General features: G+C 40.1%; 1 protein-coding gene across 10 annotated transcripts in view; it reads right to left on the minus strand.

Moving 5' to 3' along the window:
- LOC133553486 (rho guanine nucleotide exchange factor 9) overlaps positions 1 to 16,218 on the minus strand; it is an 81,264-nt gene that overhangs the window by 14,650 nt on the left and 50,396 nt on the right. For 9 of the 10 annotated variants that reach the window (XM_061901737.1, XM_061901733.1, XM_061901740.1 and 6 more), the window contains 6 exons: positions 14,958 to 15,047; positions 12,695 to 12,895; positions 10,943 to 11,122; positions 10,462 to 10,694; positions 9,673 to 9,802; positions 941 to 1,072 (listed from right to left, as the gene is read on the minus strand). In XM_061901737.1, the coding sequence (XP_061757721.1) occupies positions 941 to 1,072; positions 9,673 to 9,802; positions 10,462 to 10,694; positions 10,943 to 11,122; positions 12,695 to 12,895; positions 14,958 to 15,047 (966 nt within the window). The remainder of the gene's footprint in view (positions 1 to 940; positions 1,073 to 9,672; positions 9,803 to 10,461; positions 10,695 to 10,942; positions 11,123 to 12,694; positions 12,896 to 14,957; positions 15,048 to 16,218) is intronic. The other variant, XM_061901734.1, reaches the window with a different exon arrangement.

Consider the following 16,218-nt stretch of genomic DNA (forward strand, 5'->3'; position numbering starts at 1 on the left):
ATTCAGCATCCATCACAAATAACCTTAGCTCGCATAACTTTATTTACTTCCATGTACTGTCCGCATAAAATCATCTCCTCACACTATTGCCTTAGGACTAAACAACATCTAGTCACACAGTGAGGTCAGCGAGGGTAAAAAGAGAATCATAACTTTTAATGAGCATACAAAAAGAAATCTGCATCTTTGTACTGATAAGAACAATACAAGAGGAAAAGATGAAGGTCTAATGTGGCCCCAGGGATGCCCTTACATGTTGGATTCAGGAAGGTGAGGAAGTGTAGGAAAAAATTCTTAACTGGAAAAAAAAGAACAAAATATATAACATAGCATATCCTTGGGGAGTTTTTTTTCAGTGGTGATAGAAAAACTGTGATCCGCTCATATACTGAACTTGATCATTGGAACCAGCGATGACTTGTGGTGATAGAATGAGGGTAAATGAGATCAAGGAAGGAACACACATGTACACAATATGGTGTTTTTTGTGTAAATGGTGGGATAATTGTTTTAGGTTCTAATTTCGTTGCATGTAAGGATGTGTTTCTTCTGCCTTTGTGAGGCAGTTTGTGCAAGTGTCTCTCTGCATTTGTGCCTGCGCCTGTGTGTACCTATACTTGAGTGTATCCGACCATGAACATCAGTCTGACAGCGGTGCACAGCCTTAGTGCATCCAAACCCTAACTAACTATTGCAGCTCCATTTTGGGAAATGTGCTGAGTATTTAAACAGATTTTTACTGATGGCTCTTGCATTTGGCAATTTGTAATCTATAGTATTTCTAACATGTTGCATTTCCTTCAAGCATCTCTGTCGTCACCATGGGATACAACACTATCAATGAACCGGTTAGGTTTGTGTTCTCCCTTATCAGCTTGTTCTCAAGCAAACAGGAATCCAAATGAAAGGAAACAAGTGAACAAAGTAGGAGACATTCTACCTTCTTACAGAGAACCAGCTGGTGATCAAAGAGGAAGAAGACTCGCTGCTGGCTGCGCCCATATGGCTGATAGATCCATGACAGCTCCCCAGTGTAGATGAGCTCCGAGCTTCTGTCCAAGATATCATCCCCCTAGACACATGAAAACACATAAAAATCAGAAAAATCAAAGGGTTAGTCCTTGAAAGAACCACTAAATAATATATTTTCACTCTAGAATCTAGGAAAACAACATGCCTTCCAAAGATTTAATACTATAAACAATGAAATTACAGTGCTGAGTAAGAGCATACTGCAGATATGCAGATACATTCTAAACACCTAGAAGGTAAAACAAGCAAACACATTCAAATAAATTGGACTCTCTTTATTTTTTGCAACTCAAAAAGGTTTTTGTGGGAGTCAAAACGCTAAAAAGTGTTATTTTAATGTTATTAATTGACATCCCACATGAAACTAATATTCAGTGCAAATGGCCTAATAAGACTTGTGACTCAAAAACATAGTTTTGGTTATGCTGTCGGTTGAAGAAAAAAAAGTCGCTTAAGTCTCATGCTTTGCCATCAGCCGGATGCCAACAATTAACATAACTTGAGTTAATTTTATTCATGACTATATCCACAGATACTTTAGTTCAAATCCCTGCATACAATAAAAAACAGATCCAATAAGTCATTGAAATGTTTCCAAAAGCTTTTTCTACTTATGACTGGGTGCTCTTTTGTTCTTGGTTTTGTTTCTAAAAGGTGCCCAGAATTTGCAGCTATTAATAATCCCTCTGTGTACACCTAATTCATTTGCCAACTGTTAAAATATTAATTGTTGTTGGCGCTGATGAGGTCAGTCATTTTGCATTTGGATGTGTATATTTTAGTTGTTAAAAAATGTAACTGTATTATGTCTGTACGTGTAACATGATCTGTATATGAACACACATATATGTTTTGTATATTGTATTATTGTGTCCTGTAACTTACGTAACCCAGCAAAGCTGAGTAGAGACCAGAAGTGTAGAGAGAAGAAAAAGCACAATCTGAGAAATCGTTCTTGTTATTCTACATTCCATCATTAATTATGTGCATATGGACACATTTAATCTGATTAAAAGCCTAACCGGAATAAAAATGCTACATCTAAACATGCCATTTGGAATATTCTGACCCGATCACACACATTCGAATCAAAATTTCATTCCAATCGAGACGGATGGTTTATTCCAATCGAGACGGGTGGTTTATTAATTCGGATTGTAGCGCATGAAAACACATCTTCCGAAATTTGTGTTGAAATGATCCTAACTGCGCATGTCTTTGATGTCAGCTGTACTTTGGTGGTGGAGGGGGACAAAATGTAATGGTCTCGGAATGAAGCGATTGTATTGCTTCTGTCTCCCCCTATTCAACATGTACACAAGTAGTGTTATATACTGCTGAGTTTGACTTTGAATCAAGACTAGCAAAAACAAAAGCATGGTATGCAGTGTCATGTGTGGATGTAACAATAAAAGAAGGGATCCAGTTGTCCTCTTAACAAGCTGTTTTATTCACGACATTACAGCTACTCTAAGTGCTAACTGCTAGCCTCAGACACATACACAGAACATTGTAACAACGACGTGGGCCAACTTATATACAGTTATGGGCAGTAATAAGCTATATCAATCAAAGTTTACTTATTTAGCCCTTAATCACAAATGTCTCAAAGGGCTGCACAAGCCACAACGACATCTTCGGCTCAGATCCCACATCAGGGCAAGAAAAAGTAAACCCAATGGCAACAACGAGAAACCTTGGAAAAGACCGCAGATGTGGAGTTCAACCCCCACCCCCCTTTGGTGACTGGTACAATGGATGCCAAGTGGATACTGTTAATAATGTGAGAGTCCAGTCCATAGTGGGCCCAGAAGGGGATCCTCTTGCATGTAAACACGTCGGGGCACAAAGGCATCACCGACTGATGCATAAGGAGTAGTCCACCCCGTGTCCCGACTTCATGTAAAAAAGTCGAGTCAGCATGGGATCACCCTGAAAGGAGACAAGTCAGCAGCGCAGAGACGTCAACAACTGATGCAAAGAGGAGTGGTCCATCCTGGGTCCCGACCTTGAACAGCTAGCACCTAATTTGTGGAGGCTGATCTATAGTCACCTGATAACCTCTCAACGCAGGAGAGGGGGGCAGAGCAGAAAAGAGTGACAGCAAAACAATTGATCTAAAAAGTGGTTTATTTAAAGGCTAAAGTATACAAATTAATTTTAAGATGGGACTTAAATGCTTCTACGGAGGTAGCATCTCTAACTTTTACCGGTAGGTTATCCCAGAGTACTGGAGCCCGAATAGAAAATGCTCTAAAGTCCGCGGACTGTTTTTGGGCTCTGGGAATCACTAATAAGCCGGAGTTCTTTGAAAGCCGATTTCTGGCCGGGACATATGGTACAATACAAGCGGTAAGATAGGATGGAGCTAGACCATTTAGTATTTTATACGCAAGCAGTAAAACCTTAAAGTCGCATCTTAAGTGCACAGGTTGCCAATGCACACGTAATGTGATAAAAATGTCGTGTTCTTGTCAAAGCCTAGCAGCCGCAACTGTAATCTTTTAATGCTAGACATAGGGACACCCAAATGTAATATGTTACAGTAATCGAGATGAGTCGGTGGATGACAAAAGGGGACACATTTTAGCGATATTACGGAGATGAAAGAAGGCTGTTTTAGTGACACTCTTAATGTGTGACTCATATGAGAGAGTTGGTTCGAAGATAATAGAGATTCCTTACCGAGTCGCTTTGTATAATTGTTTTGTTGTCAAATGTTAAGGTGGTATTAATACAGTAAATAGGTGCCGATGTCTAGCAAGACCGATAATCAGCATTTTTGTTTGCTTTGCAAAAAGTTGCTGGACATCCATTGTTTGACTTCATTTAGACATACCTACGGGTGACTACAAACTGGCATGTTGGTCAGCTTTAGGGGCATGTAGAGTTGGATGTCATTAGCATAACAGTGAAAGCTAACACTGTATTTGCATATGTCACCTAGTGGCAGCATGTAGATGCTGAAAAGTGAAGGGCCAGGTACCGAACCCTGTGGAACTCCATAAGTTACCTTAACATACTACAAGGTCACATTGTTATTGGAGACACACTGCATCCTGTCAATAATATAGGAGTTAAACCAAAAAAGGCTAAGTCTGACATATTAATACGTGATTCGATACGTTCTAATAGAATGTTATGATAGACGGTATCGAAAGCAGCGCTAATATCAAGTAGCAGCGATATGGATGACGCATCAGCATCACAGTTAGCAATAAATCATTAGTCATTTTTGCGAGGGCTGTCTTTGTAGAGTGATTTACCCTGAAACCGAACTGGAAGGGTTCACAGAGATTGTTAGACGCTAAATGTTCATTTAGCTGCTGTGCAAAAATGTTTTCAAGAAAAAGGGAATGTGGGAAACTGGCCAGTAGTCTACCATGAGGTCAGGATCGAGGTTAGGTCTTTGGAGCAGGGGATGAATAACCACTTTTTTGAATGGTATGGTAACAGTACCAGAGGAAAGTGATAAGTTAATAATATTTAGCACTGATGGTCTTAATATTACAAACAGCTACTTGATAAGTTTTCCAGGAACTGGGTCAAGGACACATGTTGTTTGTTTTGTCCCATTTACAAGTCGCAGGAGTTCCATCCATCCATCTATTTTCTACCGCTTATTCCTTTTTGGGGTCGCGGGGGGCGCTGGCGCCTATCTCAGCTACAATCGAGCGGAAGGCAGGGTACACCCTGGACAAGTCGCCACCTCATCGCAGGGCCAACACAGATAGACAGACAACATTCACAGGAGTTCCTCTTATGTTATTTCATCAAAAAGAGAGTGATTATTTTGGAGGGCAATATCCGTCATACATGCATTTGTATCGGCGTTAATGGAACCCAGTTGGAGCTGAAACGCGTTGTCTTTAATCTCCTTTCTAATAAGTAAATTTTTCTTATGAAGAATTTCATGAAGTCATCAGCTGAGTGGGTGGAGCTAGTGGGGGGAGTCCCTTGTTGGGCTAGCGATGCTACTGTACTGAACAACTATTTAAGATTGTTTTTATCAAGGCGGATGAGATTGGAGTAGTAATTTTAGCTAAATTAAGCGTGTGTTTATAAGTTATTAAACTATCACTACATGCTTGATGGAAAACCTCAAGTTTAGTCGCATTGGCACATTTGATAAGGTAATGATCAGACATTACTTTAGTTTACTAGAGTACCACAACTTTGGAGGTGGTGCCACACCCGGACAAGGACTAGGTATATCCTATTACTGTTGAGATGCGTGGGTTCATTTATTATTTGTGTAAGACCACAGCTATCAGTTATAGTCTGGAGCGCCATGCACGGAGGCTCCGATAGGGTATTCATATGGATATTCAAATCCTCCATTATAAATTATAATATCTGCATGCGTCACATAATCACTGAAAAACTCTGAACATTCACTGATAAAGTCTGAATAGGACCCATGGGGGAAATAGAAAACAGCTAGATAGAGAGGTAGCAGCGTAACCTTTGTTACTTAGGTTAGGGCTAAGGTTAAGGTTTTAATTGGATATTAGTGTAACACCTTCACCTATTTTAGAGGGACTGGCAATATGTGCACTCGTATAGTTAGGAAGAGATGCCTCGTTAAGCAGGAAAAATTCATCTGGTTATAGTCAAGTTTCGCTGAGACTAATGAAGTTAAGATTGTTGTCTCCAAGACCTCATTAACTAATAACATTTAGGGAGACAATGATCTGATATTTAAAAAGTCCATATTATAGATAGTAGGCTGTGTGGAGGAATTTATGTTAATGGTATTTGTAGTACAGATATTAATAATGTTACAATTATTTTGTGTTGATATGATGGGGATTTTGGGATTATTTTCTTGGTGCTGAAATAGATTTAACGTGCCATAATTTGCCACCTCATTAGAATGCATGTTCACCTTTGGCATACTCACGACAAAAAAACCATTATGTGATTTATGTGATATACTATGTGAAATGCTATGTGTGCAGGAATTTTCCAGCCTGGTGCTGGTTAGTTCTATCTTAACTGACTCCTCACCCAGACTAACAGACACCAAAATGGCCTACTGTAGTGTTGTTTGTCAAGCTTGACTCAAATAGTAGTCTATTTTTGGCCCTTCCCCGGTTAGAGTGAAGGCAGTCCTTCCTCAGCAAGACCGGTTTGCCCCAGAAAGAGGGCCAATTAATTATCAATAAAAGTTAGTCCCTGTTCTCTACAAAAACTAGCAAACCACCTGTTAAACGAGACTAATCTATTACACCTCTCATCATTGCCTCTCGCAGGCAAAGGGCCAAAGACAAGTACTCGATAGAGTCATCTTTCTAGCGAGATTACAAGTTCCACCTATGTTCCTCTTTGTAATCTCTGACTGTCTCATCTTAGTGTCATTGGAGCCAACGTATACAACTGTTTGCGTAGCTAGTGGTCCAATAAGCCGGTCGTACGTGTTTACTAGGCCTGTTGGGAGTCATCTTCCGAAGACTCGCTTCAATGTCAGGTGCTGTGGCCCTTGGAATACATTAACTTTTGGCTGTTTTACTAAGCTGTATATTCCGGGTGATGGGGGTACCATATGACTAAGGTGTGTTGCCTGGGGTATAGGACCCGCTAAAGAGCTAAATCTATTATGCGTCTCAGCCGGTTCACCGTGGCTTGTAGGCCGCTTAAGGCTGCTACAGCTAATGCTAGAAAAAATGTCTGCGGCGTCTAAAGTTACGAAATTACTCTGCTCTAACTGGTGAACAAGGTCTTCTAGTAGGGCACACCTATCAATGAGAACGGTGCTCGAAGAGCAGAGAGCTATTATACTCACGTTGTTTCTTTCACCGAGTTGAGTTCTTGCTTTCTTCGGAGCAGATGCCTTCGTAGAGTGAAGTGAAGTGAATTATATTTATATAGCGCTTTTCTCTAGTGACTCAAAGCGCTTTACATAGTGAAACCCAATATTTAAGTTACATTTAAACCAGTGTGGGTGGCACTGGGAGCAGGTGGGTAAAGTGTCTTGCCCAAGGACACAACGGCAGTGACTAGGATGGCGGAAGCGGGAATCGAACCTGCAACCCTCAAGTTGCTGGCACGGCTGCTCTACCAACCGAGCTATACCGCTATAAAGTAGGTGCTTTCGACCGTGATGAGCTTAGCTTTGTTAGCTTAGCAGCTAGCGAGGTTGTTTCTTACACAGAGTTGAGTTCTTACTGTCTTTGGGCAGTAGCAGAAGCGTGAGGGAGCGGACGCCTTCGGAGCGTAGTTGCTTTGAACCGTGAATAACTTAGCTCAGCAGCTAGCTAGCCGAGAGAGAGGCGGTGAGACAGAAAGTAGGTGCTTCGCAATTTTGATAAGACTACTTTATATGTTAGAGAAGGAATAAAAAAGCTGTAAAACAATTACAAGCAAACGGATAGAAAGACAGTACTTAGGTGTTTCGCGGCAGCAGCGAGTGGCAGCAGACTTTTCAAGACGTGACGTCAACAAGGGATCAGGCCTGCGAACAGGTTTTATCCAGCCCGCGAGTTTGTATACAAAAGTAAAAAAATGAGCTAAATTACATATCTTAACTAGATTTTCCAGTAGCTTGGTTACTTTTTTAATGAGTAGCTTTTCCTGTAGTTTAGCTACTTTAAGACCTATGTAGCTAGGTATCTAACATCAACGCTACAAGCTACAAAGAGAGAAAATGGAATGTAAATCCAGACCAAAACAAAAAGAAATGGAAAAAATACAATGATCTGGATGAATGAAAACTTCCATACATACGGAGAAAATCCATGATGAATGTTTGCATGACATCACGGACTTGCCAATCAGAGGCAAGATAAGGTGGGTCATCAAAGCTATTATGCAAAATCATAACGATCACACACTAATGTCACATGACGTCGAGAGAGTAAGATTCAAGTTGACGACTCAAAAAAAAAAAAAAACATACTTGAAAATGGCAGAGAAATTCCATCCCGCAGGTTAGATTTTTGATGAAGATGATGGCAGGAAACCAACGATAATGTGCGTCCTTAGCCATATTTACACAAATGTACGTGTTTAGAGAAAACAATGCCCAAAACTTTAGTTTTTAGTTTTTTACTCTGTAAACCAAAATCATAACTGCTCTCTTCAACAGCCATTAAGGTTAGTTGAGTTTTACTGCACATAACCATTATCAAACACACAGCGGCCTTTTTTGTCAAGATATACATAGATGCAGTCTTTTTTTTAGAAAATGAATAACATTATAATAAAGGGAAAACTAAAAAAGTACACACAGTGGGCCGTGTGGACCCCTAAAGGTAGTTGCAGGGTGTGCCCAGCTAAAATACATGTAGTTAATAGTAATGGACCCTCTCCGCTCTCAGCTACCCTCTCAGCTCTCAGCTACATTAACATTAATATTATACATGTGGGCCCATGTATAATGGAGCAAGCAACTTTTGTCGTTTACCTTTATGCGTAGCTTGCCACAATTCTCCGGGGATAGCTTATCTTGTCGCCTAGCTACATTTAATCATTTAATCGAGAGTAACTTGTAGCTTAGCTAACTACATTTTCCAAGTAGCTTGCCCATCACTGCTAATACATTTACCAACATAAATGGCACAGAACAGCTACATTTCTAAAAGAGGGGTAAAACAAAAGTAGTGAACGGAAGGAAAACAATTATAAATACATACCGTGATAACGTCAGACAAGCAGAAATGCACAAAGCCATGTTTGTTTACGGTGGAAGTCGATTGCTTCTTGAGCACTTGCAGTGAACAAACTCGTTCAAAAGATAGCGCGTAGCACAAACAATTACAAACCTTTCTGTTTATGTTATGTTCTACGCATGTCAAAGTTAAGTATTCACATTTAAGGTGTGAAGCATTAAAATGCATGTCATAATCAGATCAATTTTTTCATGGTCCATGTATCTTGCAACACTATAATCCGAATGATGATCAGATTAAACTAATTTTGTCCATGTACACATGGCTACTGGTTTACCAGGCGATTACAGAGAATATATCTTTGTTTGAAACTGTAAAGCATTATTTGTTGTACATACGGATTTACACAAGTAACTGTTTACAGTTGCAACGGTGTTCCACAGTGTTTCATAGCGTCTCGGTCGTGTACAATGCTGTGTTGAATTAAAACAAGAACATTAAAATGCAACATTGGCATCAGTAAAAGAACGTGGACGAGGGAAGTTACATGAATTGTCAAAAAAAGTTGCAAAAAAGTGACTATTCTTATTTGGTAATAACTGAAAGAAAGCCTGAAAAATAAGGACCTGAAAATAGAACATTCATTTCAATGTTTTCAAAAATAAAGTGAAGGTTGTGGTTTTCAATATTTGTTGATACAATAGCAACATCAGGAGCCGTTCTAATGCAACTATAATGGTGGAACATTCAAGTTCTTATATTTAGATAAATAAGACTGACAGGAAAAAAATAATTTAACCAATAGGAAAACAGTAATACGTTAGTATTACATTACCGGTTGTGTCCCTTAACCATGCGACTGATTTGTTGGGTTACTTAAAATATACCTTTTACAGGGCCATAAAGCCAAATATATGTTTTAAAGATGCAAACATCATGTGAGAGGTGAAAAAAGGTGTAGTTTTGAGGCTGCCAACCCAATGAGAAGACATTCTGTGTGACATAGTGTGAACATTGAACACACACCCACCTCCCAATCTAGCACAGATGCTTGCCACTGGGCAATCTTGTCGATGTTTTCCAGCCTTCTCTTCCTCTCATTGATCTGCTGGGTGACGTTTCGCATTACTGCAAGGGCTGCTGCCACGTATCGATAGTCACTATGGATACAATGTACACATAATTAGTCTTTAGGGTCACGTTAAGGAATTTGAAAGTGGTCGATCTTCAAAAAAGTTCAAGTAATTAAAGACAAAGTGTACTTTATCAAAGACTAGGGGTGTATACTGAAATAAAATTAGTAAGCATCCTCAAATAAGTTCCATATAACAAAAACACATTTATTTATAATCAGCCACTTTCTCTACAAACTATAAAATCTGACTGCGTCACTGCTATCCGGGTTGGATTTTCTCTTTATCTCAGATGGGCAATGGATCCAAATATACATACGACGTGTATGTGTTTTTGACGGAAGAAAGGCCTAAAGCTGGCAGAATCTCTGCAGTCAAACACTGTGATTTGGCAGGCCTCGCTGGCAAAGCTGGCACCTGTCCCTCTCTGGCGGAGAGTGCCTGGTTTGTGAATGACCTGGAGGTGGCTGAATTACGCTGAATCACTTACACATGAATCTGTGTATGAATGTTTCTTAAAATACTTCAAATATTTTGTGTTATGAGGACACGTGCGGAAATAAAAATTTACGCTGACTAAATATATACTTTTTTGGTACAACTTCATTATGTAAAGAAACACAAGACTGCTTCACAAAATATTTTTTAAGTAAAATAAAATGCTTTCCACTCAAAATCTGTGGTACCTGTGCTCTTGTGCTGTGTATTTGAGTAGCTCAGCCAACTGGAGGGGATATTTGCAGATCTTCTGGACAGGGGTGAGCAAGAAGCCATCTATGGCAATGTCAATCATTTGCTGGAGGAGTCGACAGGCCTCAAAGAAGTGCTGGTACCTGCCATCCCTCATGAGCTTGCTCAGCTCCATGCAGGCATCCAAGTGATTATTACAATATTCTGAATAGATCCAAAAACCATCTTGCTGCAAAACACAAAAGCAGCAATATCAAAAATTACAGAATTTCAGTTCAAAACAAAAGTGTCTTTAAATTATTCATGAATGTGCTTAGGTAGAATGGTAGGAGAGGCAAAACAAGGAGGGACATGAAGGATTGGCCATTATAAAATATTAATAGTTTGAGCAAATAAGCTGTTTTTCTTTGTGGGGTTGAAGTTTAGTTGTGTGGGAAGTTTAAAGGCATATCTTTGAACAGTACACACTGAACTCACATGTTCTAAGAAGCACGGTCCGATTTCAGAAAGGTGGGGTTCCTCTGTGTTGTACTGTTTCTCCAAGTCTCTAACAAATCCCATTTGGAAGCGGTAGATGTCCTCGATGTTCCCAAAGATGACCTTCAACTGGTCATCATTGAACATGTCCACACGCTTCCTGCACTGGCGCAGGTAGCCCTACAAGAAGGTTCAATTAGAATCATGCTTTCCAAGACGTCGTTGAAAGCCAATAAATATACAACCTTGTTGTTTAAGGGTGACAGAAAGTCTTCAGGAATTAAAAGATATGCCTAAGTGTTCTGAAGCGAATATACTGTATGTATATATGCAGATGCAGTAATGTAACTATTGTGAGAAATTATACGGTAAAAAATGCAAATTATTTTCTATTGTGCTTCACTAACAAGTGTTGAAATTGAAAAACAGTTTTACCCAAGTTCTAAACTATGATTTTAAAATATAGATCGCAAAGGTGTATGCCATGTTTACATAAAGTACATACAGTACATAGTGCAAAATATTTCTTTACCTTATATAAAGATTGTCATAGGATAATGTAGATTATTTGCTTCAAAGCATGAAAAGCATTTTAATAATAATAATGGATTAGATCTATATCGCGCTTTTCTATTGTTAGATACTCAAAGCGCACACAGACCCATCATTCATTCACACCTGGTGGTGGTAAGCTACATCTGTAGGCACAGCTGCCCTGGGGTAGACTGACAAAAGCGTGGCTGCCAGTTTGTGCCTACGGCCCCTCCGACCACCACCAATCATTCATTCATCATTCATTCACCAGTGTGAGCGGCACCGGGGGCAAGGGTGAAGTGTCCTGCCCAAGGACACAACGGCAGCGATTTGGATGTTGATTGGTGGGAAGCGAACCTGCAACCCTCAGGTTTCTGGCACGGCCGCTCTACCCACTACGCCATGCCGCCCCTTTTTAGTATTTTGAGACCAATGTAAAAAAAGTTGTCAATGTGGTCCTCAATGAATACAATAAGCACATGTAGTGGTTACTTCTAAAAATATGCCAACATGATGCAAGTCTAAACTATAAACTATTGATGTAATTAAATTAGAACAACTTCAACTAGCAGCCCGGGGGCCGAATCCAGCCAAGGAATGACATCAGTTCGACCCAAAACTTAGTAGGAGACTTCAACATTTTTGTAAATGAAATATAATGAAAACACTAGAGGAACTTAAACCACTGTAAACACAGTGGCAGATGCTTACATTGACATTTTAACCTTCCTCGAGGCCAGGTCCACTGCAGCAGACTCTTGCATTTTGCACGATAGAGCACTCATTTTCTGATTTTGTCAATATATATAAAATAAATACGCCAAAAAATAAAATATTCACTACAGAGATGGCTGCATTTCAAAATATGAATTCGAGTGAAGGGAGAAGTCTGTTGCACCAGTCCATAGCTTTTTTGAAAATGTGGTCCATTGAACAGTTTAGTTGAATAGCCCTGCATTAGACCATATATCTTGCTCATTATATTATAGAGTGCTTCTTAGACTTAGTGTGTATTGAAATACATTTTTTATTGATTTATAAATGTAAAAACTAATGTATAAATACACTAAATACAGGGTACAATTGAGAAGACAATAAAAACAAACCTAATAATAACATCTAATAAACAGTTAAGCCTCTCAGGCCTAATATTTATATAATATGTTTTAACTCTGTCAGGGGAAAGATACTGCAAGTGCATGTGCTCATGTACCGTACCTCACAGATGTCCTTGAGGTGTTTGATGTAGTGTCTCTCTGTGCTCATGATCTCGTTGATGACGTTAGCTCTCATCTGGTCACGGTTCTGTAGAGGCGAGCCCAGACACAAGCAGTCGTTGGCAGGGTCCAGATGCCCATTTTGAACCTCACTGGTCCCTTCAGCTGGTTCCGCTCCTCCATCCTCCTGATTCACCCACAACTGAGGACAGATACATTCACACACACACACACACACACACACACACACACACACACACACACACACACACACACACACACACACACACAAACACACGAGCACACACACGCACGCACGCACACACATACGCACGTACGCACACACAAACACACAAACACACGCACGCACACACACACACACACACACGCACACACACACGCACGTACGCATACACACACACGCACACACACATTACGTTCAAGTTGTGTTTTAAGTGAATTGGATAAAAAATCATGAGCAACATTTACAATATTACAGACTCTTACCACAAAGCCTTGAACAATTTACTCCACTCTACATACATTAAATGATCACCTTAAGACACTCCCAAACAATCTACTGTATGTATTACTAAGGTTTATGACTATAGAGGGATAACCGCCTTGTGTGTGACTCTCCTCTGGACTTATCAATGCTTGTACAGTGTATAGAAACACCCCTGTTGAATAGATTACACAGTACTTCTGTTGTAAAGAAATAGACCGCGACATTTTTTTTCCAAAACATATTCCACCTTTCATATGGCTTGTAATTTGTGTAAAGAATGAACAAATCTCAGGAATTCTAAGATGTCACTAATATGATGGTGTAAATCCCCTTAAACTAATACTTTGTCAAAGCACCTTTTGCTTGAATTCTAGAGTTGCATGTTTTACAAAGGGTCATGACGTGGCAGTGTTTGCTCATTCTTTCTTGCACCTCTTATGCATATCTTCAGGTCACTCCACAGAGCTTTTGACATGATTTAGGTCTGGGTTCTAACATGCTATTCTAAAACTAAAATGGTCCTGTGGTGAAGCTGTTGTTTTGTTGAATCAGATGTATGCTTGGGATTTCGGGAGAACATTTTCGCTATCAACTTTTTAGTATCTAGACATCTAAATAGTTTGGATGAAAATTGCCCAAGAACACTAAAGCCTCAGTTTCCTCTGACTGCTTCACTATACTGCACAACTGGCCACTTGCCTGAACAGGATCTCGTTTTTAATTCTTTTGGCAGGGATCAGGGTTTTGGTCATTGTGGTTCCATATTTTCTCCATTTCTTGATGGTAGTTTTCAGTTGGGTTAAACGTAACACTGAGGAAGTGTTTGTAAATTTCCATTGCATGGTAAGTTTGAACAATAAGCTCCTTTTAAAGCCCTGTAAGCTCACTGTGAACCATGGTCTGTGCTGTAGGATGCAACGGAGTACTCCAACTCCAAATCCAACTGTGGCAGCTGAACTTTTTTTGACACTTCAGATGTGCACACCAACATATTGGTTGTCTGAATAAATACATTTTTAGCAAAATATCAAATCAGCCTATTGCATGATTAAAAATCTGTCTAACAGTTTGTTTTGTAATTAGTTTTTTGTACACTGTATAGGTCATAGCAAACATGATACATTTATACATAATTTATTATTGGCTCAATTGTCAATACCAATTAAGCCATCACATTTCCTAAGTTCTTAACAGGGGCCTTTTCATTTTGTATATTTATTGCACACTTCCCACAAGTCTCCCACGCGCACATTTGCTCCCACATGCAGAGACAAACAAATTAGGATTTTGGTCATAGAAAGGGTCAACTGAGTGTGACTTAAAATGTCCAGCAGCCAACAACTGATGACACACACTTTGCCATTAGAACATGGTAGAATGTCAAACACGAGATGAGAAATGCAGCGCCACAAACAAGCAGAGTGACGGGTGGGACAACACTGACTGCAAGGACGAGGACCAGTAGCACAGCCTTAAAACTGAAAAATGATCAGAGTCAACAGTAAATACTGAAACAGTAAGTACTAAAAATATTTTACAGAAAAACCATGACATCGTCAATGAAAGACGTAATTATTTATACAGTTTTGGATAAAGTCTCAAAATATTTTAAAGAAGATCTTTACTTTTGACTCGTCATAACTACCTGTCTATCGACATCTGTTGAGGATGTTAATGTCTGGTAAAATGTTGAGGGTACTTTGCGTGGCGGGTGGGGCAGGCTGGATGGGTGGATGAAGCTGGAAAAAAAACGCACCTTTGACGTGGTGTTTTGGAACCGTGGAGTTGCTATGGGGTTGATATAGAAAACCTGTTTTGTTTGGGGCTGAGGAGGGTGGGGTTCCACCTTGGAGAGAAAGAATGACAACAGAAAGATACTTTTTGGTAGACAGTCAGTCAGTCTGTCTTTTCTGTCCTCAGAACGAGTGACAGTGGAAGGATGGACAGGTGGGAATGGCAATGAAGCGTGTTGGGGGGGCGGTCTGGAGATGCTGCTTGTTGTGTGGGCCATCGACCTACAAGTAAGCTAAATTTTGCTTCAGCATACCCTCAAGTGAAAACAGTACAATAAGACAACGTCTATGAATGTTCTCATTCATCCGGGGCATTGTAATCTTAGGGCATTCAACTGACCGCAACTGGGCCGTCTGGTTTGTTTTAAAAGACGTTTCGCCTTTCACCTGAGTAGGCTTCATCAGTTCATGCTCATTGACTTGGATTGCTCAGATCTAGTCTTAGACGTAGATTGGTCAGATCTAGTTTAGCGGCTAGTGACAAAACCCCAAATATTTATACTCCAAAACCAGGAGGGTGTGCCTAGGCAAGGATGGTTTTGCCCTATCGTAGTGAGAAAAACAACTGTTTTGATGCAAACGAGCAATCCTACTGTCAAACCCAATGACAGTCGCTGAAGTGTAATTTCCCCTTGTTAGCATTGAGGTATTGTGTGGCAGAACGATCGGTGTGGTTCAACTATTACTTGTCCAAAATAGTCGGAATCCCCCACGTTAGCATTCCATTCAGTTGAAGCTAAATTGCAGAGTCTTTAAGGAATGGTTGAAAGAACAGTGTTGTATGTGGGAGATACAGTAAGTGGTGTCGCAGACCACCTCCTCTGTTCAGGGATGGTTTCTCAACTTAGACATAGGTGGTTTCCCTCACTCCTCTTTGGTACCATTGGTCCTCCCTGCCCAAAATATTTTAGTTTTGTTCTTAAAGGAGTTCTGTTTCTCCCTGAGGTGCAGGTAGCAGCAGAGTTTTGGCCTGAAGAGTATACCAATACACGAGAATGTCAAAGACAGTAAGTTACCTTTTTGGACTGTGATGTCCACATTGGAGAAAACAGGGGCCTCTATGTCGGGGTTTAACAAACACCCACACGTACAGATCAACACAGAGCTGATAATGTTCTTACCAGCCCACAGGCCAAAAATAAAGAGCATACGCATTTGAGGGAAGCCCTCAAACCCTGTGGTCACCCCAGCTGGTCATTTGTTAAAAGTTCATCCAGTTCCAGA

This window comes from Nerophis ophidion, linkage group LG05 (genome assembly GCF_033978795.1).
Source record: "Nerophis ophidion isolate RoL-2023_Sa linkage group LG05, RoL_Noph_v1.0, whole genome shotgun sequence".
NCBI classification, from domain to species: Eukaryota; Metazoa; Chordata; class Actinopteri; order Syngnathiformes; family Syngnathidae; genus Nerophis; species Nerophis ophidion.